Raw genomic sequence first — 26,128 nt, forward strand, 5'->3', positions numbered from 1 at the left:
ATTGCCTACAACTTTGAGGTCAAGCTAAGGACTTAATAGTAATGTTTATGATGTTGGGAAAACAGGCAAGACGATTAGAATAGTTTGAATTACCTTAATCGATGAAGTGTGGCTTATGTACTTAAAATTTTAATACAGGATCCTCTGATTCATTGGTTTTTACTGTGTCCCTAGTTTGCCTGCAAAGAAGTTACATGCTCTGTTTCAGAAACCAATTGCTAATGTTAATTCCTTAATGACTTCCAGATCTGGAGATTGCACATTTCTTAAAACTGCAATATAGAAATTGGGATTTAATGTAAGATGCTACCGTGAGCTCTGGTGCAGTTGTTCTTTTCAGAGGGTATGTGTCTGTTGCTGGTTGGTTTCTTTATGGAGTTTAAGATGATGATTTTGGTCTCTGCCCCTTGGAAAAGTTTGTTTCTCAATTTTCTAGACTTTCAGCATTTGTACGTACATTGAAGTCCTAGTACAGTACTTGCCAAAAGACAGTTTGGGGAATGTATTGGATAGCAAAGAAAACATTGCCATTTATATCATCTGAAATGGTTAAATATTGTCCTGTCTTTAATGGTGTTAGTGACTCATTTTGTAGGGTATTCACATGGAATTATTAATTGAGGTAAAAAGAACTTGGTTCTGAACTGTAGAAGTTGCCTCAAAGAGAGAAAAAAAAGTACAGTTGCAGAAGATTACTCTAATACTATATAGTAATTCTGTCCAGAGGTCCCACACATCTCCTTTATGGCCTGGCTTCTGGCTCATTAAGGTACAGCAGCTTTTCTTTACAATTCTCTGCAAACTGATCCAATAAATTATTGTAAATGTGGCATCATTCTCCTTTTTCATAACAATGTATGTTTTCTTAACATGGACTAGTCTGTCTTTTTACCGAAACCACACTTGTTCATGTTTCCTGTGCATCAAAATGCAGTTAAATTCAACTTTTTTCTATTGCTTTCATTGATCAACTCTGTTTCTTTCCTGTTTTTAAGCATGGTAGCTGCTTTATTCTTTCCCCTCTGAGTGTGACTATTCACTCTCTGTCTTGACAAATTTATATCTATTTCCTCCATTTCTGTGCTTAGTACAAATGCTCTCTTTTCCTTCAGTGTCCATAGTTGAAGCTGAATCCTTAATCTTTTTTCCCTTTTCTCTTTCTGCAGTGTGGTTATTGCTAATACCTCTACATCCACAGGTTTATTATAACTTTTTGACTCTCTGTATTTTAGGATGTACAAAGTGCAGTTTTGTAACTTCAGAATGGCCCAGTTTGTTTTTTCTCCAGAATACATTAGAGATCCCTCATTGCTGTTGTCTTGTTTGTAGTTTTCACCTGTCTCCCTTGCAGTTTTGGAGCCCTGCTTCCTGCTGATGGAAGGGTTTCCTCATTGCTCATCCTCTGCTGTCACGTCCCATTTGCAGATGCTGCTTCTCCTTTCCTTTTCTCCCTAGGTTGCTTTGCAGTCAGAGGTTTGGCCGTTTGCTGCCCAGCTAAGGGCAGTGGTTTTAGATGCTCCTCGTGGGAGTGGTGCTGGGTGGAGGTGCAGTGTGGTGCTGCCTTCCAGGAGGGAATGCTGCATCCAGGGCGGGGGGCTCACACAGCGGGAGGAGGAGGAGGACCTCAGTTGTGACCGCGAGCAGCGCGTGCCTTCTGGAGTTGCCATGCCTGAGCTGTGCTTGGAGTCTTACTCAAATAGCTCTTTGCCAGTGTTTTATTTTCAAAGTTTATTTATGGGTTTTTTACAGCTCTGCAGCTTCCACACATCTTTCTGAATCTTCTGTTCATTACATCTGTGCCTACCCTGTCCCTGGTCATATGAATGTTGATTTTTAGTTTTGGGTTTTTGCTTTTTTTTTGTTGTTGAACATTTTGCTGTTGATTAAACATGACCCTTGCACGTGTTTCCTTTTTGATTTGATTTGTCTATGGGTCAAATTTAAAGTTTCTAACCCAGGTTTAGTTTTAAGAAAGAACTTCAGAACCTGAATTAGTAGTAAGTGAAACCTTGAGAATATCAAATTAGCATTTAAAAGATTCATAGTATATGATCACCACAAAACTTGGTTTGCTTTCTTGTGTATATCTGACTTTGGAACCCATAATATTTTAGAATTTATTTTTAGGATGTTTTCTTTAAAAAGCATAGATATTTCGTGCAAGGCCTAATGTTTGTAGGTGGATGCCACTACAATTATTGCAGCATTTTCTTCTACAAAACTGCTTTTCTTTCTAGTAAAATTTCTAAAGACAAAAGTCTGAATTTTAATATTAACCTTAAGAATTTGAAATATATTTTTAGTGAAGGTTGTGAGGTATGACATCTGTGTCGTATATTATTGAATTTTTTTAAAGCATAATGACAAAATAGGTATATACACACACACACAACCACATGCATTACATGAATATGACTTTTGTCACCAGCTAGTTGTGCTTGTAGAGATCCACGTGCTTATCTTGGTAATTACAGGTATTAGTGTATTTACGTTGTGTGTGTTTGTGTATAAAGAGTATAATATAAGTATACTTTTCTTTAATAATAGCAGATTATCCAGTCAACATCTGCTCAAACTGTGAAACGAACCCCTGCTTGCCAGACTACCCAGATTAGGATGCCAGTGGTAATAACTCAGACCATTAGACCACAAGGTATGGGTTTAAATGTTTTAGTGAGATTGTTACCTTTGTATGAATTTTGTTGTAATTACAAACGAGTAGCATGGAAAAACATACAGTGTTGACATTGGCAACATTGTTGACATTTATTTTTACCTCATGCTGGCTGAAGAGTGCATGTTTTCTTATGCAGTTTCAAGGTGTTTCAGACCAACACAGTGAAATGTTTTGAAACAACCCTAGGACTAAACTCTCATGTGTTAAGCTCCTTAGCAGTTTTTCATGGAAAGTTCTAAACCAGGTCAGGAACTTGGCTCTCACTGTCCTAAACTGTAACTCTGGGCCAAGAAAAAAAAAATCTTCATTTTCCTGAAGCCTAGTGGATGCCTCAATTTAATCATCCTACTTCTAATTCGTATCCTGAAGCAGAACATGGTAGTCCCCATCTCTGCAGCTGCACAGGTCAAGGTGGGAGCCCTAGAGAAATTTCTCAAGCCTCAGGTTGGTTTTCTTTGACTCCTGTCAGTACGTTTACTTTTCGGTGAGGTCAGAGATTGGCTACAACAACCTGACATGCCATGATTAGCCATGGCATGTGCTTTGTACACACCTTCCTCATCTGTCTGTGCACAGGTGGGTTCATGTCTGGCTGACACTTCCCACTTTCTAAGAGGATTCTTGAAGCCTCCTTGCTTCCTAATACACAGACATTTGTTTCTTTCTACCACTGAATCTCTTAGGCTTAGGTTTTACTTTTCCTGACTATGTGTGAGAGTATCTTACAGGATGTGGGCATTTACAGATTGAGGGTTTGTAATGGAATACAGAGCTTGTCATCTTCAGGTACTGAATCTGGACTCAAATTAGTTCAAATGCACATAAAAACTATCGCTGCCTACTTGACTTCATTGCTTGGTTATTTCTATTCTCCTTGGTAAAAAAAGTATCAAAAATGTTTTAACAGCAGTTGATGTTTTACTTGCTCTGCTCTCCTAGGGGAATCCAAAGGTTGAATGGACACAAAGACCAAGCTGTCACTGTAATCCTGTAGGCTGTTTTCAGGTTAGGAAGGAATACAGTTACTCACTATAAAATGTGTTTGTTTGATGGCACTGATACTCATGTCCTGAGTTTATAACATGCCCATGCATCTTATAGCGTGAGCTTTCACTTCTGACTAATGTGTTTGAGAGTGAAGGCAGATTTCATTTCTTTGCTTGTTCAGTCTCCAAGTTGTGAATGTCACCAGTGTACTGAGAATTTGCATGATACTGGCATCTGTCTTTTAAACAGCAGGTTCAGAATATGAGTTTATTCTTGATAGCCCTTGATCAGCCAGTGCAATGCAACTTAACTGGCAGTTTGACTTATGGTAGATGATTTTATAAAAGCCAATTTATGCAAGATCCTACTTTCTGGTGGGCTTATTCAAATTTACAGGTTTGGTTAAGCTCTCCACTGTATGGTTTTGTTTACACAGACAAAACAAACAAGAATAGGCACTTAGAAAAGATCCCAGTATAAAACCACTCATCCTGCAGCCCACGTCTAGGGAGCAGGCTGCCTGTGTGCTGGCAGCACTGTCAAGAGTGCATCATTGTGATATATTGTTAAAACCTTTTACTGTAAACACCAGTGTAATGATATTTTATACTGGCCTAGGCATTCCTGCAGAAGGAGCTAATATACTGCAATAGGACATCATCTAAATAAAAATTATGACAGCATAACTTTGTGGAGTGTGACTACTTAAGGATAGTTACCTCAGAACTGGGCTGACCTCCACAAAGTGCTGCATTTTCCTCCTTGACAGGAATGAATCTCCAAGTGTAGTGTATCTTCAGTACATCCGTGTGAACAGACTGTAATGCTTCTTAAAACAGTAGTTTGGATAAAACTGGTATGCTTTAAGGACCTTTACATAAATAAAATTACTTCCACACCAGTGGAAGTAACACCATTGTTACTGCATGAAAAATTCACACTCCTTTATCAAAGCACTCTACTAGTGTAATAATCAGGTCAATTCATCTTAAGGATTGGATGGATGAATTGAGCCAAATAATAAAATAATTAACTAGAGTATTTATTGCAGCTATTTAACCAGTGTTGAAATGCTAGGAATTTATAAGCTTCTAAATTAGGGCTTATTTTTCTAGATCACGGTAATTAAAATTTGAAGCAAGGAAGCAGTGGTGAAAGACTCTGTATGTCATTACCAATCCCATGAAATATCTAGGCCCACAGGTGATTTTAATTTTCAAAATATGCTCTGCCATAATAGAAATGGATGTTTTAGGCATATTATGTCTAGCCCTTAGTCATGCACAGTTGTAAGTTATTTAAACCAGAAAACTCAAATGTCATCCCAAATCTTACATTGACTTTGCCCAATCCATTGAGTAGAATTACATATATTTGGGATAAATGTGAGACTTAATTCCTCCATATCCATATGGGTATACATGTTTTGGAGGTGTTGTTCTATCAAAAGTGTCATCTGTAGAAAACAAAGCATTGATACTGATTCCGGAGAAATATATTGATTCTGGAGGAGTGCTGTTGTTACTTGAAGTTTGCCATTGCAACAATTTTGAAGGTTAACACATTTTTAATCTTCTAGATCTTATTTGTACAAAGCAGAAATCTGCTAATTTTTATTATTATTTCTTTCCTTCCTTCCAGTTCTCTGAGTAGAAAACCTTTCCATTAGTTCATCTGAAATAGATAAATGAATTGCCTGGTCCATGAACTAATGCTGTCTGTGACATCTCATGGACCTTGAATATTCTGGTGACAAAATATTTTTATTCCCCAGGCTTGAGCCTGAAGTCCTAAATCTGGTTTTGTATTTACTAATGTTGAGAGTCCACATTACAGTTTATTTATACAGATGGAGAACTCAACAAACACTATCAAATTATTTTCTCTTTAAGATCATATGTTGGTGTTGATGAAGACTTCAAATTAAAAAAAAAAAAAAAAAGAAATGCAGGACTCAGTCAAAGCTAGCAGCTTTGTATTAGCCAAGAAATGTTCTTAAAAGGATTTATTAGGATAGTTGTGTTTCAGGTTTTTACTATTCATGAAAGAAACATACTGTAACCCTACTGAGGTTCTTACCATGCCATTTATGTGCAACTGAATCCCTGGGGTGCAGGGGCAGCCTTCACATCCTTCTCAAAGTCTCAAACACCACGTCTGTAATGCTCAATAAAATGGAGTGATACACAAGAGAGAGATGAGATCTTTTAAATCAAGTAGACTGAGTTATTTTTACATGCCAAAACACAGGTGGGATTAAAAGAAACCCAAAATGTATCCCAAGTAAATGTGTTTAGGCAGTCAGAGAGAGCCTACTGCAAAAGTTTCATGTCAGAGAGGAATTTAGATCTCTTTAATTTACTGGGTGTCCAGCACACATTGGCTCATTTAGAAAGCCCTGTTTTGCTTGTACTTCAAGATTTGTAAAGTCTAGATACAGACATGAATTATTTTTGAGTCATTGTTTTCAAGATGAGAAAGCAAAAGGCAACTTTTATGGGGGGTGTGTGTCAAATTTGGCAAAAGTGTTTTTTCTTTTATATGCAATGCAGAACATTTTTAAAATACATGCAGTACTTTCAGCTCTGAAATACATGTTTTTCACTGCAATAAAGGACAATTACTATATAGAAAATGTAAAAGGCATAGCTAATACCCTGAGTAACTCTGACTTTAAGTATTTGTATTAAGAACATTTTAAATTCGCCTTCTTTATTCTGTACAGATTATCCAGAAAAGTGGTTTACTGGCAATTGCAAACACACTTATAGCCATTATAAATATTATAGCTGTTTATTGCCAGTGGTTTTCAGTTTTGGAATCTTCACTGTTCTCTAAATATTGAACAAACTGTAATGTTGATATAAATTTTGTATTTAAAATTGTTCTTCTTCAGCATATAGTCTTTAAAAATAATAACTTCCTTTGTTTGCAATTTACAGACAGTTAAATTTAGTTCCTGGACAGAAGGTTCTTTGATGTAAATTGTCTAAGACAGCTCATAATAACATTGCTTGGTGTTTTTCAGGCACAGTAGGGAAGGCACCAACAATACAAGCCAGTAAAAGTCCTGGGGGCTTTGGTGTTCAGGTCTCTGCAAATCAGAAAAACAAGCTGAATGACCCTGGAGGTGGTTCTTTCAGGTAAAAAAAAAGCAAAAATAATAATAAAAAAATGCAGCGGGGTGCTTGGGGGGGATCTGAAGTATAAAACAGAATTTAGAATTGGTGTAACACCAGAGGGCAGTCTTTTACAATAATTCTGTCTTTTTTCCCTGGGATTGGATGGCAATTTTCATACTTAATTCTGTTTTTAAAGAAGGAAGGGGATCATTACATGTCTTGAGGATTTTTCTCTAAATGCACATGTTAATGTTTAACAAAACCGTAAATTCTGTGGATTACAATAAAGCTTTGGCTGAATGGAATTACGTGCACGAGGATCTAAAAGAATCTCTGGTTGCTGTTATGCGCTGGATTCTGCTGCTCCTATGGAATGTGTCTTGCTGGGAAGGTGCTGGTTGTGAGGACAAGGTCTCTGTGGAGCAGCCCCTCCTCGGCCTGGGAGGGGATCCCTGAGCAGGAGATTGTTAGTCCTGGTTTTAAAGGGCAGGCTTTGCTGTGTCTGAGCTCCCTGTGCTTCCTTAGCTCATGGAGGTCGGGTGGCGTGTGATTCCCTGTAGGAATCAGGTGCTGCAAAAAAGGTTCAGCACAGTACCAGTGATGCACTGAGCTGCTCTGCCAGTTCTTTATTCTCCAGACTTTTACTTATATGTATTTGGGATATTTTTACTTTTGGTAGTGTAGAGCAAATCTTACGTTTACTGCATTTTGCTCTCGCTAACACCATTTTAGTTGTGTACATTTTAGTTCTGTCAAAATATTTTCTTTCTTTATTGAATGACAGAATATTCTTAGATTTTAATTTTCATCTTCTGGGATTCTTCTGTTGCTCTGACATCATCAAACCACTAATTAATTTTCAGGCTTATGCTTTTGCAGGTGAAGTAAAAGAGAATGTGTTGCTCTTTGAAATATCTCTGCTTTGAGGCATGTCAGTATTGTAACTAATAGTGGTAGTACTTAGTATTAATCTGGAAGCAAAATCATTCAATTTTTTATTTTCCAATGCTTTTGGCTCCCACTGAGTATTTAAATGAATTAAAATGTCTGTTGGGTTCAATTGTACTGTCTTAATAAGTATTTTTTATGTTTGTAAGCAACATGAGCATTTATTCTTCGTTAGTATAGCTTTCAATTTTACATGCACCAAAAGGGACAGCATTTTTTTAGCTGGATGTTGTAAACTGTGCCAGGATTGATTCTTGCATTCACTTAGTTTATACATAGAATATATTAGGTTAGCTGGAATTGTTAATTTTCCCTTGGGGAGAAGCAAATGCTCAAGGCACTGATTGATAAATCAATAAATCTTTAGTGAGTTTGGTAAATAAGCTGTCAAGGGTGTATGTCATTTTTCCTCTAGAGAACAAATTTTAGTCAGAATGAATGTGTTTGTTTCCTTACATTGTTTTCTCCTTCAAAATAGTAAGACACAAAGCTGCATTTAAATAAGTCTATAAAATTGCAAGGATTTATTAAACAGCAGCAAAGATCAAGCTTTTTCCTGATATATTAACAAAGAATTCAGTTGTTTGCATATTTGCATTTCAACCCCTAACCTCTCCTGAGGACAAATAGATGTCTGACTATTAAGCCTAAAGGCACAGAGCTGGAAATCTGTATTAATCCTCTGAATGCTGACTAGTTTTCCTCCACATTCCCAGCGTGTGTGAAGAATGTGTTTTTAGCCAGAAGGCAAACTGGCATCTAAAGCAAAGCAAGGATTTTGAAAAATAGTTGTGTTATGTATAAATTTATTTTGCCCTTAGTGCTTTATTATTGCATATTTGTTTCATTATTTTACATTCTGCTTTCTTTAAAATAACTTATTTGAACTTTTCACTTTTGTGAGTGAAGCGTTGGTCACTAGAAACAGAAATTTGAACTTCATTGTTTTTTGGTATTTTTCCTCTTCTCTGTTCTGAACTGTAGGAGATACAAGATGGAATTACATAAAGGAACTAGCATTTAAGAATTTTGCAAATTGCAGCTATGCCTTTAAGGTCAGCATTTATTAATGAACAGTAAGACTGCTCACACGAGTTCACTGTTTGTTACAGTAGCTGTTCTCTGGTGCAGAGTTCTCAGCCCAAGAGTTCTGCACTGTGAAGCTGTGCTTGTGAAATTTTAGGTCACTTCTTTTGGTATTAAATTTATTATTGCTGTGTTTTTCAGCGAGAACTACCTACAACCCCAGTTAGTTGACTTTTCAACTCTGTTAATACCCAAGGAGTTTCATTTTTAGTAATGTTTCTGTTTGTTTTGCAAGCAGAGGTCTAGACTTGGGTTTGTACCATACTTGAGGTTTCTGTAGCTGAGAGAAGCAAAACTGCCACTGAAGTCAGCCAGGGACCTGCATATGTGTCCACAGCTGCTGCTCATCCCCTCTGGTCCCCTGAGAGTCCCACTGGCACCAGCTCCTCCTGCTGTGGTGAAAGCAGCAGGCTCTCAAGTGGTTCTTACCCCAGTTCAGGTAGTGGCCATTGAAGGAAGCAGTGGAAACACTTGTTCTGATGTTGAGATGGAATCACTTCAGCCGGGAGGTCCAGCTTCCCGCTCGCAGCGGGTTTGGTGGGTCGGGGGCTGGTCCCGGTGTGCTCTGTGTTCCTCCAAGGATGGAGGTGGGTGTTTGTTCTCTCATGTTATCCCAGCACTCCAAACTGCTCAGCGGGGCTCAGTGGCATGGCGTGGCAGGGCCAGAAGTGAACACATCTGTCCCTTGCTGTGTGGGATGATGCTGTGTTTTGTTTGCTCCTTCCTTTTGACAGAAACCTTTCCTTTTCTGAAGTGGTATTTCAGAGTTTCAGCTGACCTCCTGGAACCTGGCAGTGTCAGGTTTTGTACAGCCAGTGTGATGGGGTTTGTTTTCAGAGACAGTTCTCTGAAGTCTCCGAGACCATTTGAAGCTGATCTTAGTATCTGTGTTTTATTTTGCTGTCTGACTGCATTTTGAGGTGGACTCTTCATGGAAATAAAAAAAAATTGTTTTCAGACCTCCCTTGCATAGCCAAAAAAATCTCTTGTCTAGTGTTTTATTTTCATTTCTAAAACCAAAAGTTTAGCAACGTAAGCAAAGCAGCTTGCCCTTTAAGTGGTAGTAGAGGGCTAATGTGGATGTTAAATGGATAACTTGAAAGTTTTCATTTCAGAATGATATGTGAAAAATCCTTGGCCTTGAGGTTTTTGTTTTTTTAAATAAATTATTTCAGGCTGTGAGAGTATTGTGTTTTCTCCATATATTTCAAAATAAAGAAAAATACTGACCATAAATGTGGTCTGTTCTGTCAGCCCTTTTGCTTATCAGAGAGAAGATTCCACATAGAGAATGAACTGTGTGGCAAAGCAGTATTAGGGAGAGATTGCAAATTATAACATGAGCATCAGAATAAACATTATAATTGATGTGTGAATGGAATCTGTGCCATTATAAAATATAATACAGTAGTGGCTGTTTATATGCCATGTATTGTTTATCTCTGATTGTGTGATCCATGGGATCGGTGGCATGTAGGGACTTTGTCCTGATGACATGCAATTCCCTTGTAAGAGAGGGGAGTCAATAGTATAATGTTGTCTTGATTGCTTTTTGCATTCTTCTGGTGTATTTGGGAGCAGTTCAGTATTGCAGATTGGGACAGCAGTGGCTCAAATCTGACAAAGTGCCCGAGAAAGAAAAACTGTGCAACCATGCAATTAAAGTTTGTTCATAAAGAAAGTGCCACCAGGTTTTTATAATGGCTTGTCTTAGTTTAAATAAAATCTTTGAAACCTTTCACAGATAACTGTGCAAATACTTTGGGTTTTCTTGCTTATTTTCAGATAAGATTTTTTCTTTTGGCAATTGCATGAGTTTTTATAATGAGGGAAAAGGAAAATTGTTACAAGAGGTTGAATATTGGAGGAAGAATTGGACTCTTGGATTATTATAAGATACAATTTGTGTTTGGACGGAGTTTGAGAACTCATGCTGTCTTAAAAATACAATGTTGGAATGTTAGATTCATCATATGAGACTCAGAATTTAATTCAGTAAAAACCAGAAATACTTACTGAAACAGTAGGATTAGAACCAGCATAGTAATATATGCCAAGAAATATGAAATTGTTAAATACTGTGCTCTGATGAAAAAGGAAAGATAGACAGTAATCATCAGTCTAGATGACCACTGGATGGCATCTTTGTTCCACAGAATAACTTCTGAAAACTTACTTATCTGGGCTTAAAAGTTCACTTTTATAGAAAACTGTTTGGCAAGAATAGCAACTCGATATATAAATGTATGTTTCAGTATCCAAACACTTTTCATTATGAGGTTCCTTGACCAGGGAAGAATGTATGGATAGGATTCTTCCTGTCAGAAAAAAAAATTGTAGTCCCAGCTGTGATTGATACATTTCTTATTTGTCTTCCATGTAATACTGAAAAAAAAAAAGGATATACTTGCAGATTGTAGCTTGCAAGTGTAAGATGGAAGATAATGATTCTCTCCAGGAGTTACAATGATGGTTTTTGTAAGTGCTATTGCATTGGTTTTGATAATTGCATTGAAATCTAATTTGTGTACAAAATACTTGTCTGGTTTTATTTCAGAAATATTAATTTATAATGTCACAAATCTGTACACTGAATAAAAATTAGAGTAGCGAAACTGCTAAGCAGAAGGAAGGTAAAAGATGGGACAGTGTTTTATTCAGCTATGAAATGAAAGGAGAAAGAAGTATAAACTTCTCTGAGAAGTTATGTTCTAGAAGTCAAGACTGCTATTTTGATTTTTTAATGGATGTTTGCTTGAAGGAGATCCCTGTACCTCTGTCCTGGCAACCTGATGTGCAAATACAGGATTGAGACTCTTGATTATTGCTGGGCAATTGTGCCCAGCTGTGAGAGCTGCAGAAGGATCAGGGATGGGAACCCCTGCCCAGCTGTGAGAGCTGCTGAAGGGACAGGACTGGAACCCCTGCCCAGCTGTGAGAGCTGCTGAAGGGACAGCATTGGGAACCCCTGCCCAGCTGTGAGAGCTGCTGAAGGGACAGGACTGGAACCCCTGCCCAGCTGTGAGAGCTGCTGAAGGGACAAGATTGGGAACCCCAGCCCAGCTGTGAGAGCTGCTGAAGGGACAGCATTGGGAACCCCTGCCCAGCTGTGAGAGCTGCTGAAGGGACAGGACTGGAACCCCTGCCCAGCTGTGAGAGCTGCTGAAGGGACAGCATTGGGAACCCCTGCCCAGCTGTGAGAGCTGCTGAAGGGACAGGACTGGAACCCCAGCCCAGCTGTGAGAGCTGCTGAAGGGACAGCATTGGGAACCCCTGCCCAGCTGTGAGAGCTGCTGAAGGGACAGGATTGGGAACCCCTGCCCAGCTGTGAGAGCTGCTGAAGGGACAGGATTGGGAACCCCAGCCCAGCTGTGAGAGCTGCTGAAGGGACAGGACTGGAACCCCTGCCCAGCTGTGAGAGCTGCTGGAGGGACAGGACTGGAACCCCTGCCCAGCTGTGAGAGCTGCTGAAGGGACAGCATTGGGAACCCCTGCCCAGCTGTGAGAGCTGCTGAAGGGACAGGACTGGAACCCCTGCCCAGCTGTGAGAGCTGCTGAAGGATCAGGGATGGGAACCCCTGCCCAGCTGTGAGAGCTGCTGAAGGGACAGGATTGGGAACCCCTGCCCAGCTGTGAGAGCTGCTGAAGGATCAGTGTTAGGAACCCCTGCCCAGCTGTGAGAGCTGCAGAAGGATCAGGGTTAGGAACCCCTGCCCAGCTGTGAGAGCTGCTGAAGGATCAGGATTGGGAACCCCAGCCCAGCTGTGAGAGCTGCTGAAGGGACAGCATTGGGAACCCCTGCCCAGCTGTGAGAGCTGCTGAAGGGACAGGACTGGAACCCCTGCCCAGCTGTGAGAGCTGCTGAAGGGACAGCATTGGGAACCCCAGCCCAGCTGTGAGAGCTGCTGAAGGGACAGGACTGGAACCCCTGCCCAGCTGTGAGAGCTGCTGAAGGGACAGCATTGGGAACCCCTGCCCAGCTGTGAGAGCTGCTGAAGGGACAGGACTGGAACCCCTGCCCAGCTGTGAGAGCTGCTGAAGGATCAGGGATGGGAACCCCTGCCCAGCTGTGAGAGCTGCTGAAGGGACAGGACTGGAACCCCTGCCCAGCTGTGAGAGCTGCTGAAGGGACAGGATTGGGAACCCCTGCCCAGCTGTGAGAGCTGCTGAAGGATCAGGGATGGGAACCCCTGCCCAGCTGTGAGAGCTGCTGAAGGGACAGGACTGGAACCCCTGCCCAGCTGTGAGAGCTGCTGAAGGGACAGCATTGGGAACCCCAGCCCAGCTGTGAGAGCTGCTGAAGGGACAGGACTGGAACCCCTGCCCAGCTGTGAGAGCTGCTGAAGGGACAGGGTTAGGAACCCCTGCCCAGCTGTGAGAGCTGCTGAAGGGACAGGACTGGAACCCCTGCCCAGCTGTGAGAGCTGCTGAAGGATCAGGGATGGGAACCCCAGCCCAGCTGTGAGAGCTGCTGAAGGGACAGGACGGCAGGGCTGTGTGGGGCCATCCCTTGGAACCTCTCTGTTTGTTTTTACCCGGCTCCTCTGGGGCTCGGGCTCGTCCCCTGACACCCAGACCCACAGCAGGGTGAGGGTCCATGGGGCGTCGCCACTGCACTTGTGCTTTGTTCAGTTTGAGCTTTATTTTGAAATTCTGGGTTCAAGGCTGTCTTCCGGAAGCTTCTGTTGTACATAGTTCAGAGTTTGTGTTCTGGTGACTGCCTTGATGGGAGTTTGCTTTTCCTGTGATTTGAAGCCTGCTGGATTTGGGCCTTGTGAGTCCTGGGTGATTCTCACTCCATTGCAAGCATTCAGGTTTTAACCCGACAGAATCTTGGTTTCTTTCAGTTTTACCTGTGTTTTTTCTTCTGTAGAATTACAATCTTTTGAGTTGATCATTGAATATTTCAGTCGGTGTTGGTTGTGTGGTGTGGGCGTGGAGCCAATTCCTCATTGTGGCCCTGGGTCCACAGGTGTTTATTGTGTCCACACCATGTCCGGATTAGAGGGATGAAGCACCTCTCCTAGGAAGAAAGGCTGAGAGAATTGGAATTTTTCAGCCTGGAGAAGAGAAGGCTCCAGGGTGACCCAATTGTCACTTTCCAGCACCTGAAGGGAGCCTACAGTAAAGATGGGGAGAAACAATTTACAAGGTCATGGAGTGGCAGGACAAGGGGGAATGGCTCCAAACTAAAGGGTAATAAGTTTACATTGGGAATTAGGAAGGAATTGTTCCCTGTGAGGATGCTGAGAAGCTGCCCCTGGCAGTTTCCAAGGCCAGGCTGGATTGGGGCTTGGAGCAGCCTGGGACAGTGGAAGGTGTCCCTGCCCATGGCAGGGATGGCACTGGATGAGCTTTTAAGTTTCCTTCCAATCAAAACCATTCTATGATGTTGCAACACTGCTCTCAGGAATTTCATTTTAAAGCAAGAAATCAAGTGCTTAACACCCCTGGAAATTAATAGAAGCTCATTTGTGTAGACTTTTTCTGAAAAGCATTTTAAGATATTCCATTTTCTGCCTCAAGTGTTAAGCACATTTCTGCAGGTTTACACAAATAAAAGTCCCTTCTTGACTTCTTCCCACAAAAGAAAACAGAACCAGTATTTATCAAACCATTGTAGTCTTTCACCAAAATTGGCTGCTGTAGTACAGATAACAGGAAAAGTATGGGAGGAGTGGGAGGACCTAGATTATGGATTTCTGGATTTCCCTTCTTTTATTCTCAGACCTTATTTACAGCTATTGGTTTTTGGGCATTAAGCTTGTTACAAGTGGCAAAGTATTTTAGAGTGCATGGGACATCAAGTATGTAACAATTTTTTAAAAATCTTTTAAATTAAGCTTTTGTTTGTTTACTTTATACAGTAATAGGAGTCTGGACTTGAATGTTCTTATCTGCGTATATATATATATATAGTCTGAAAATAATATTCTCAAAGGTTGTGTAATCACTCTAGAATATGTTGAAATAGTGTTTGTGTCAGACAAACACTTTGAAACAGAATGTGCTAAATCCAGATGGCTGTTTCCACACCTCTGAGTCATACCTCAGACAGGTAGGAGGTAAAGAGGCTTGGGAGATACTGGTATGGAAACTCAAATTTGTTTGTACTTTCTCAAGCTGTTAAAAAGGATATTGTAGGGCAAAAAATGGTCTGTGAGTTGCTATCATCTTCTCAAATGCAGCTCATTTTCCTAAAACTTGTTGACACAACTGATATTTGTATGTTGCCAGAGAAATTACCAGCACAAACTCCAGCCACACGTGGAGGCCAGGCTTAGCTATGAGCTCAGCATGGTCAAAGAATCTTCCCTCACTGTTGCTGAAAATGCGTCGATGCCTGTTTTAGTAGAAACTTGGGAAACAGTGAAGGATTAAAAATTCTTGGGTTTGCTTTAAATTTCTGTTATTTATTTAACCGTTTTATGCCTAGTTTTCTTTATAATGAGAAAATCCCAGCGTTCAGTTGTTAGTGGTGATCATTGCCTTTAGTTTCCTGATCAGCCTGGTTTCATTGATATCCCTGAGTCTCAGATTGAGACACCTCTGTCACACTTTCTGTTACCAGTCAAATTGTCCTGCTTCTGATGTTTTCTGATATGGTCAGAGAAAGATGTTGTTTCTGAAGATATTCGATGAAAATGGAGACACCAGGGGTTGTGTCTCAGTTGGCCCACCTGTTGGGCATGTGGCATGATGATTTCTCTGGAGAAGCAGATGATGCAAAAAATGAATATATTACATGCAGAATTTGGTTTTATATGTTGTTTTTGTTTATTGCAGAGATGACGATGACATCAATGATGTTGCCTCTATGGCTGGCGTTAATCTTAATGAAGAAAGTGCCCGAATTCTGGCTATCAACTCTGACTTGGTTGGAGCCCAGATCCAGTCCTGTAAAGATGAACCCTTTCTTGCTGCTATACCTCTCCATAAACGCATACTTGAAACGGGTGAGAAGCACATCCTTTCCCTCTGGGAGTGTTTCCTTCAGAGTGATGAGGTTCTGAGGAACAGAATATGCTCAGCACTTAAGATGGTTTATTAAGCATTTGATTCCATAATTTTGTATTTCTAAACTTTCAAGGTTTTTGTGATAAAAGTAACTTACCTCAAGTTGGAAATAAAATAGCATGCTGGTACTTTTAAACTTCATTCTTTCCCATGATTTTTATATCCAAGGATCTCAAAGCTCTTTGCAAACATTAATTATTTCTCACAATCCTCTTTCATGTTTTACACATGAGAAGATTGAAACAGAGAGGTAAAGTAAGTAGTACAGGTCACAGAGGACACCTGTGAATAACATTTAACAGAATGCTTAAGTTTCCTGTCAAGATTTTCTTTCCCCATACAAACCAGTTACTCAGTTCTTAACACCTGCATCTATTTAAGTTCATAGTGATTTTCTTATGGCATGTTTTCAAAAAGCTGTGTTTATTTATCATGGCAAAAAGGTATGTTTATTTATTCTGCCATTTGAAAATGGAAGTTAAAAACTTTAGTAGAATAACTGTTCAGAATTAGTGATGTTTTAAGGCTAGGAAATACACTTCTGTAAAATAGAATGCATTTTTATACAACATACTTTATTAATATACACTTTGTGTTCTGGTACTTAAATGTATATATTTCAGCATAATTTTTGTGATGATTTCAGTGCCATCAGTGTCTTAACATACTAAGCTCCAGTTATTTAGGGGTGTAAATTGTACCTCTTTCAGGCCTATGCTTACATCACAACTTTTTAGGGATCTACTTCTCCGAGTTTTAAAGATAAGACCAAAATCTTGTGACACGTCAGCGCTGTTAGCTTTTTTTAAGCATGTGGTTGCTTCTGAAATGCTATTTGTGTTTATGTTCATTGAATTAACGGGAGCCTTTTTATATTGCAGTTGCAGGCAAGTTCTTCATTGACTTATTGTCAGACTTCACTCTTGTACTTTACAAAATGCCATTTTAAGTTCCCCTTCAGAGAAAGGAATGGTTTTGCAGGCTGTAGTCAGCTCGCTGTGAGGATGTGATGACGCCTGGGAAAGCATGTCCTGCCTTTTGGGGCTGCCTTAGCACCACCTGAGACTGCAGCCAGCGAGGTCTTCATGGAATGTGTCTGAGAAATGGTTGGGAGGGATGCTCACATAATAGTTGATACAGGTGTAAGGAAAGGAAAAGGCAACAGACATGAAACTGTTAGAAAGAATGGGCAATCAGTAATGAATTTGCCACATAAGCCTTAATGAGCTTTCTGGCTGTAACAATTGCTGCACAACATGGAGTTGTAATTACAAGTGCAGGACTTACAGGAATCTGTGCATACTTTAGGAGCCACATAACCCATCACACTATTCATCACTGCCTTTTGGGGTTTGCTTCTCTGAGGAACAAATCCCTATGGCTGTTTCTGAAGCTTTATTGGCTTTGATAATTGAAATGAAACTTTCAAAGCTTTTAAAAGCAGCTGCAGGGATTTACTTCTCAAAAGCAGTGAATCCAGAAGAGCGGCCACTCCTAGTGATCTCCTGCAGCCACTTTTAGAGCTTTATTTTGGTTTTACATGAAGCCTTTTATAGTTTTGAAAGTGGCTGTAGAGTTCAGAAGTGGCTACTATCTGGGATCTATGGCTCTTGAGGAGAGAATTCCTTCAGCTGATTTTGAAGTTTTAGAAGCTGGGTTTTCACTGTGTGTGGCCAGATTTGTTGTTTGCTTAGGACCACACAGAAATTTAGTAATTTGTGCTACTGGGCACTTAAAATAATGACATTGTAAGTTCACGACAAGACTCAGTATTGCCATATGTTGCTGTGACAACACCAGGACTAAGCAAAGCGCCCGTGACCTTCTCGAGCACGTTAGGAAAAAGTCTGTTATGTGAGTCCTCATTCTTCTGTTTTCATTATGCCTGTTGACAAATGAGATAAGATGCATTGTTTCTTCTTACTTTTGCCTGAATATGACTTAAACAGATGTTATTTTCTACCTTTAGGTCTATTCATATTTAATCACTTCAGTTTTAGGGCAAGTTTTTAATGTTTTTTACTAAAGGAGATTTGTGGTGTGTACAGTATTAGGAAACTGCTCTTGTCTCCTTTCTCAGAAGCGAGATCCTTCAGGTTTTCTGTAATATTAATCTCCTCCTCTCTTTTCTGAGTAAGAGCTCTGTCGAGCAACTCAGTAGTGTTCCCCAAAGGCTGTTTCAGAGATTGTGCTTCCATTCACCAGAGTTGGAATATAAACTGCTAAAGTGAGAGCAGATGCTCTTCAGACTTTGGCAGTAACCACCAGCCAGATGCCTCAAAGACATAGTGAAAGAGGTTTCTTAATATATTGTATGTTCTTATCTCTACTTGAGCTTGGCAGTGTTAGAATCCAAAGTTTATTTTAACTCTGAGGGACTAATATTGATCCATTTCAATGGAAGAAGTAACTGAAAGGTAATTCATGCAAAGATATTCATCCACTTCCCACATGCTTCCTTATCCAATTTTGTATCTAGTCATTTAAGGCTGGTAATCGTTGCCATTTGCTCATGTAGGAAGGCAAGGCTGTGACTGTTTCAAATTCTTCTTTGATGCGAAATCAAGAGTATTTCTCAGCATATAATGTATTTCTTTTGTTATTCCACTTGGAATCACAAAACTTTAAACCCTGATCTTTCTACATGACAGCATAGCACAATGAAACATATGCAAAGGCTTGGAAGGCTTTTGTGTCTCTTTTTGGGAAGTTGAGAGGCAGAGGTTGATATGCATCATGCATGTGCATACCAACTCCGACACTTTCTAGGTCTGTAACTTTGTTAGTAGAATGAGTAGTGTTTCTTCAGAGGGCAAGCAAGCTGATTAGACCCTCACAAATAAATAATGCTGAAAAATCCTAGCTTTTCCACATGGTTTTATGGGAATGAAACAAGAAAAATAACCTTAATAGTTTGTAATTGTTTCACTTTTGTTCATTCATAAGTTGCTTCTTGCTGAGTAAGAATGCTGTGTTAGTTGAGTTTTAGAAGCTAGTTTTTGACATTCTGAGTTTTTGCTGTTTACTGAATGAGACAACAGGCAGCGCTTAGGAAAGCAGGTTTTTAAGTGTGACACTGTCCTATAGTTCTTAACCATCTTGTGAAAATAGAGACTCATTGGCTTTAATTCCTTGATTACAGCATGGCTTCTGAGTGCAAGGCTGTACTGCATTTTCTGTTAAATATTTGTGAAAGGTAGCAGGACACAGCAAAGGATGGCATAAAGCATGATCCTTTTTATAATCCTTTCCTAAATCCTTGGAAAAAGGGAACAGCTGTCTCATGTACTTTTCTGAGAACTTGATGGTCTCTCAAACCTTCCCTGGGGGTTCCAAAAAACATTGCTTTATATTTTGTGAACAACAGAGCATGATACCTTCTCAGGCTTAGAATCTGCAGGAGCTTATTAATTCCCACAATTTTTAATTCTATATCATTTCTTCTACAATCAGATGATGCCATTTTGCTTTTATTAACTCTCCCTTAAATGTCACAACTTGTGGTGAACCCTAACCATAAGTTAACTGTTATAATGCAATAATATTTAAGCAGGAGTTTGGCATGTTGTATTCTTTGACTTAGATGGTTTCTTTCTCTCTTCACTTTGTGTTCTTCACCCCATTTTTCTCCTTCAGTTTTATTCTTACAGAGCACTGCCTGAATAGAACACATGTGGCATTCTAAGAAATACAGGGCTGGTTTGGCCACACAGAATATATTCTGAATACTGTTCATCTTGTATCTTCTAAATTATTTTAACTTAAATATATACGATAGAAATTTATTGGAGAATCAGCCATGATATTTTTATTTCACATTCATTCAGAATTTTCTACATGTACATTAAGAAATCAGTCTGTAGCATGTTTTTACAAAATGCTGTATTTTTGTTACCTAGCATCATTATCAATGTCCTTTGGAAAAAGTGGAAAAAATTTTTAGTCTAGAACACACATAGTGGGGCATGCCAGTTATTATAAAGCTTGGAAATGTGCTGATGAGTCCAGTTTCTCCTAGTTCAGTAGTTGTAAGTCCTAGACTCTTCCTTAAAACAGCTTCAGAGAAGCTTGTCTGGTTAGAAGTGAGCCACTATTTCTGTCAATATAACAGTTGTATGGTTAGGCTCAACATAACTTATAGATTTACCTTTTTGTTATTTTACATGTAAAATATGTTTTTAATTCTGTCTGATGAAATATTGATCATTGCTCTGCCTTGATTCTGTCTTTGTTCAGCCACGCTTGAATTGCATGTCTGCTATGAAACTGCATTTTTAAACCTACAGAAATAGCTTATCTGTGTTTTCTGTATTCTGGAGTATATTGAGTCTGCTGTGTGGCATTGCAGTGGCAGCAGTTGTGTCCTTATGTATACATTTTAAATAAAGAATTTGTGTGCTCTAGAGGGCATTTCCTATTGCTAAACCATGTTAAAACCCATAGGGGTACCCTTCATGGAACCAGGCCAGGTGAATTTCAGCCTCTATTTAAAGCATTTGTTATTAGTTCAGTAAGTCTTTCTGTCATCCTTTTTTTCTGGGTTTGTTTGTCAACATTTGTATTCTTGTTTGAATGAAATGAAACTGTCCTATTGATGACTGCTCTTTCATATTCAGAGCAGCTCTAACATAAAAGTGTAGTTATTTCTCTGGTTGCTTTACTTCAGAGGGCTTTTATAGCTACTTCAATTACTGTGGTTGTGTGTTCTGAAATTCTGAGCTTTCCAATTGCATGTGAATATAATTTTTTGTTTTCACTGCACTTTTTGTTGATGTGATTTAGTTGTTTTCACTGCTGACTTTTAACTTTTTGTCCATAAGTTGATTTGTCTTCAAACTGAAGTATTCATTTGAATATCATTTTTATCATCAGCATCTGTCTGTCAGGATGACCTCTGTAAATGCCTGTGGACATAACTCTGGATTGTGTTTGGGGATTGCTCTAACACCTACCTGTTCATAAGTGTAGCAGATTGAAGTCATGCACTGTCCTGAGGACATGCTTAGTCTGCTTGAACTGTACCTACAGTGGAGTTCTCTGGATTCTACTTACTTTTTCTCAGAAAACAAAAAAAAGTCATGTTAGGTATTGTATAATTCAAATTGCAAGTTATTGTGCATGCCAAAAGCATGGACTTTCTCTAGTTTCTGTAAACCAGTCTGGCACTCCAGAGATGTGGCAGGTGTAGAGATGTATCCACATTCTGATATCTGGGATAGTTCTGTAACTTGGGCTTTTTTCATTAGTATCAAACAAACAATTTGCTAGAAATTGCATTTAGATGAGAAGATGTGTGCTGCTCCCAATTTTCTAAGCAATGTCCATAGTTGTGATAGTTGTTTAGGCTGTTGATAGGCTGAGATTGGAGTTCATTGTACGTGTTCAGTGGAGAATTTGGTTTTATATTCCAACTGAATCAATTGCTAATGTTACTATATTATAAGATAATTATATTTGATTTACATTTACTATTTCCTTTTCAAAAAAGGTGGGAATACATTCCCATCTTAGTATCAGCAGCAGTGTTGCCAAATAAACATAATCAGTAAGTACTTCAGCAGAATGTTAAACCCTATTGTTGTTCTTTCTTCAATAGGTCCATGATTAGACTTCCTGTTTTACAAGATGTCCCAACATGTGTTGGAATGGTAACTTCAGTACCACCTGAGAGCTTGGAGTCTGCCTTTCTGTGAAAGGTAGGGCAGCTTCTGTTCAATATTTTCTTGTGTATTTCCAAGGTTTTCTTTTTATTAATCTTATTGACTCTGCAACACTACAGAATCTGAGTTATGCTTTTAGCTGTATAACCTTTAGGTGTCAGAACTGATGTTATTTCATCAAGCAGTAATTTCTCAAAATAAATATGATTAATTTAGCTATGTTTAAACTATCACTATTTATGAAGAAAATGATGCTGTTTCTTCAGGCATCATTTTCAAAGGTTTTACTCCAGCTGAGCTGAGAGTATGACCGTTATACTTGGTCTTAGAAATATTTAGTGAATTCAAGTTTTGTTTTCACCATAATTTTGTTTTCACTCGTTTTTCATTCTGTTTTGTGAATGTAGTGAAAGTGCCATCTTTAAAAGGTCTTGCTATTTCTGGAAGGCAGTTCTGGCCTTCAGGGCCCACCAAAATATGTTACCCAGCCTCAGAATAAGCTTGCATCTGGGAATTAAATGGCTTAAATTTCCAGGTCTCTGCAAAGGAGAGTAAAATTAGGATCATCATTCTGTGGAGATGCATTCTCTACCAGATTCATTTATAAAGTCCATGGATGTAAAATAAGAACAATAAAAAGAAAACCTTAGAGAACCATTCAGTATTGCAATAAAGCTGACTTACATTATCCCTGTAGGCAAACTCCATGCTCTAGAGGTGGTGCTAATGTCCCCAGCGCTCAACACATGTTGGAACATCTTTGTGGAGGAGGAAGTCATTGATCAGTGAGCAGCATCTTCAAGGATCGTTTAAGGGGGAAAAAGTAAAAGGTAATATTTTTAAAAAAATTGTTGGAATGATTGTTCATTATGTTTATTTGGCAATCCTGCTGCTCATACTAAGGTTGTAGTGTTTTCATTTCTTAAAATTACTGACAAACTTTGTAACTTCTTTTAGTCTTTCCTTCTCCCATTGTCAGCCTCCTTCACGTTGTTGAGTCTACTGCACACAAGTCCAGAATTTACTATAACTCATTGGCAATTTGACACTTTTTTCAGTGGTTGTAATGCAGAGAGGTTTAACCAGTTTTGCAGTCCCTTGTGTTAAACAAGTCAGAGCCAAATATTGAGCTGCTATGAAGACATTCTGCTGCTAACCAAAGGGTATTTGTTTTCATGGAAGTAGCTGCTACACAAAGTTGTGCCAGATGAGGTACCACCATCTGTTCTTGCACAATAGTGTAGAAGTGCAACCTTACTATAAACTGTCATAAACTAAAGCTATTTTGACAAAATTAAGTGACCATATCTGACCTGGTTAAATTTTGCAGTGGTGGATCTGGTGATGCTCTATTTGGTATTAATGAATGTGGGATGGTGTCCTGATCTTGGCAGGTTTAATTCTAATCCTGGGCATAGACAGATGAAGGTGCTGACATTTTGAAATTCAGGTTATGATCTTTGGTCTACCCTTCTGGTATCCTTTGAATTTCCTGGGTTTTATCCTCTGAATTTCCTGAATTTCCTCCCTGTGTGACATGCCCATCCTACCTCCTTAGACAAAGCCTCACTTGTAACTAGCCTGCCTGGCATCAGGCTTGTGGTGACAACTGTGATGCCTGGTCTGATTGTGGTGTCAGAGATGGTTTTTCAGAGGAAAAATATTGTCAAAATGTCTGTTTTATTCATACAATTTTCTTTAAAGGAACAGAACCACACAGTCAAGTTCTTATACTTGGTATGCTTTGATTCCTGTGAATGTGATGGAGAGTGTGTTCTGTTCTTGTGACAACTATGCTCTAGGATGCTGGCATCTGTTTGTCATCTCTGACATTCTTACAGGAGTTCTGCTCCATCTCTGTCTTACCTGGTGTACTGTCACAATAGTGTATTTATGGTGTTTAAGCCTGAGGTCTTGTCTTGGTTTACTCTTTTGAGTTTAGCTCAAGAAACACATTTGTCTACTCTGCATGAAAACAGATAAATCCCCAGCTAACAACTTCTCTGTTGTTTTCTTAGGGACTCCTGTTGGTGTCATTGCCATATTAGTACTTTCTGGTCTGGTCCTTGTAAAAATCTCTTTTGGTTTGACTCTCTAGTGAGTAACCAAGCACAAAAGTGCATTGGGCAATTACTGTTATTCATAAAAATAGTGAACATATTTTCTAGTCCTCTACACTCTGTGTTTATTCTTGAATGTTCCTGGATGTCTTTGGACATGCTTATTATGCTGTATTTTTTGTTTTGGGAAAACCAAGATGAAGAAGAAAAGATCATATAATTGTAATCTGTGTGTTCTTATTTGACGCGTTGAAACCTGTCCCTGTTTCAGTTTTCATCCCCTCCTCTGACTTCAGTATTTTCCTCACACTGTTCAATTGCTGCAGCACAGATTACTGGAATTATAGGGTAGCATGTGGAGCTGCACTTCTCAAAGAATTTGTCTTTCAGTGCCTCCTTTTAACAACTTCAGCACCTGCCCTTCTTTTAGAATACACACATCAAATGGCACAAAAATAATCTTAAAGTTGGATTATTTAAAGAGGAGGAATTAAACATCAAATGTAAGGATATTGTCTTCGCTTAACACATTGAGATTTTGATTTCTTCTAAAAGAAGTTTGGTGATACACAGTTTAGTTACAGAAGAGAGCAGAGAAACAATTAATTGTAGTGCCTTATGTTCCTTCAGAGTTGACATTCTTTCTGTCCTCTGTGATCCATCTGCAAGCCTTCCTTGCTGTGGGAATGCCAAGTGTTCCCTGCTCCTAGATGCACCATTTATGCTTCCATGCTTTGTGGCAACTCCTTCCATTTTCCAAGCCTCCACATACCTGTGCAGAATGTTGTTTGGTGACTAGCTGGGTTCTGTTAGAGACAAACCACTAAGGGTAATAAAAAGACTCTTTATGGATGATTAATAGCTGCCTTTCAGCTGTTTAATTATCTAGCTTAGAGACAGAATTTTGGAAACTGGATTGTCTGGTTATATATACCTTAGAACAGACCTCTTCTCAAAGTAGTTTTTCTTTTCCCCAAAAAGCATGAATTATGAGTAAATTCTCAGACTTACCCAGTGGTTGAGACTTTTTAGAGGAGTGGAAGCTTTTTGCTGGTCAATCTTACATGACTTCCATCAAAAAACACGAGTTGTATAGTTAGGGTTAAGTAAGATGCTTGAGAAATTCTTTCTCTACTTGATGATTTTTTTTTTTGTCCTGCCTCAAATCCTATGGACTTGCATATAAAAGCTTTAAATCAGCACATAAAATAGGATGAGACTATGGCCAGGGCTACACATAGATTTTGTATGGATGCAACTGTTTCTCGGGCTCCGTTGTGTTAAAATAATTACACCAAGATGACCCTGTAGAGTGGAGCTATTTTGCTGGTTTCCCTTTGACAAGAATGAAGTGTATTAAAATTAGAAAGTAAAAGTTCAATATAAACAAAAAGGTTGCTTTTGCCAAGTGTGTAGTTAAGTTGAAGAACTCTTTGTTTTACAATGTTGCAAAATCAAAAAATTACTTGCAAAATGAATGGAAATAGCATTCCATCCTGACCTAATAGACAGATAAGATGCTCTAACTTAGGACAGACCAAGGCATAATTTTGGTGCACAGTGAGCACTACACACTTTTTGTTTTAACAATCTTCTAGCAGCATCTCCTGATATTACTGTTAGAGAAAGGATGATGGAGTCTGTTACCCAGTGCAGGTTTACTTAACTTTTTATACAGTTATATAAATACATAAGTGTTTATTATAGCATGATTTGTACTGAAAGACTTAAATCCACTATAGTTCCTGAAATACTTTGAATGGGTTTGTGCTTGTGCATTCACACTACAGAGATTAAAAATCTCAACTGAATCTTACTTTGCTAAAATAGTTTGGTTGGCATTTACTTTGGAGGGGGCAGGAAAAGACAATACTAAAAGACAATACTAAAAATTGTGTAGCATTTTATTCCGCATTTTTATTCTTTTAGGTTACATTGCATGGCTGGTTATGTTTTTTCCCTGCTGTGTCTTGCCCTGAACATGGTATGTATTTTGAGGATTTTAATCTGTAAGTTTGGAATTTATTTAAAAAAAAGAACCAATGTTTGAGCAGATTGTCACAAAATGCTTCCTGGAAAATCGGCCCAAGGTGGGTAGTCCTGAAGAAGTGTAGGACAAACACTACTCCCAGCAGATGGAGAGTTCTCAAGAAGTGTGGGAAATGGATTTGTAGAGAATTCTGAAAGCCTGACAGAAGGCCCACATGTGCAGTGTGTATCTGTATGCAAACTTTGAGATAAGAATTGCTGACTTAGAAATGCCATAGAATAGCACAGACATTGCTGAGAGAGAAGTGGAACCAGAAACAAGTTTCAAAGGATGGATTTGCAAATAAGACTAGGTACTTTGGAGAAATAGAACTATGAAAGATGCATTGTGGTAGAAGCCACGAGGGGTCATTTCAGATGATTGCCTTGAAGGCATTTACAGCATGATAGGCCAAGAAACACTTGTAATGTACTGGAATTAGGAAATAGTTGGCTTCTGATTGTGATACTGTGAATTATAACACCTGTGTTGTCTCACCCTTCTCATGAGACTGAGAATGGAATAGAAGTTTTTAAAACACC

General features: G+C 39.1%; 1 protein-coding gene across 1 annotated transcript in view; it reads left to right on the forward strand.

Moving 5' to 3' along the window:
- LOC137481028 (transcription initiation factor TFIID subunit 4-like) overlaps positions 1-26,128 on the forward strand; it is a 154,557-nt gene that overhangs the window by 30,163 nt on the left and 98,266 nt on the right. Inside the window, exons 8-10 of the mRNA XM_068202475.1 lie at positions 2,548-2,653; positions 6,693-6,807; positions 15,607-15,776. Coding sequence (XP_068058576.1) covers positions 2,548-2,653; positions 6,693-6,807; positions 15,607-15,776 — 391 coding nt within the window. The remainder of the gene's footprint in view (positions 1-2,547; positions 2,654-6,692; positions 6,808-15,606; positions 15,777-26,128) is intronic.

This window comes from Anomalospiza imberbis, chromosome 12 (assembly GCF_031753505.1).
Source record: "Anomalospiza imberbis isolate Cuckoo-Finch-1a 21T00152 chromosome 12, ASM3175350v1, whole genome shotgun sequence".
Taxonomy (NCBI): Eukaryota; Metazoa; Chordata; class Aves; order Passeriformes; family Viduidae; genus Anomalospiza; species Anomalospiza imberbis.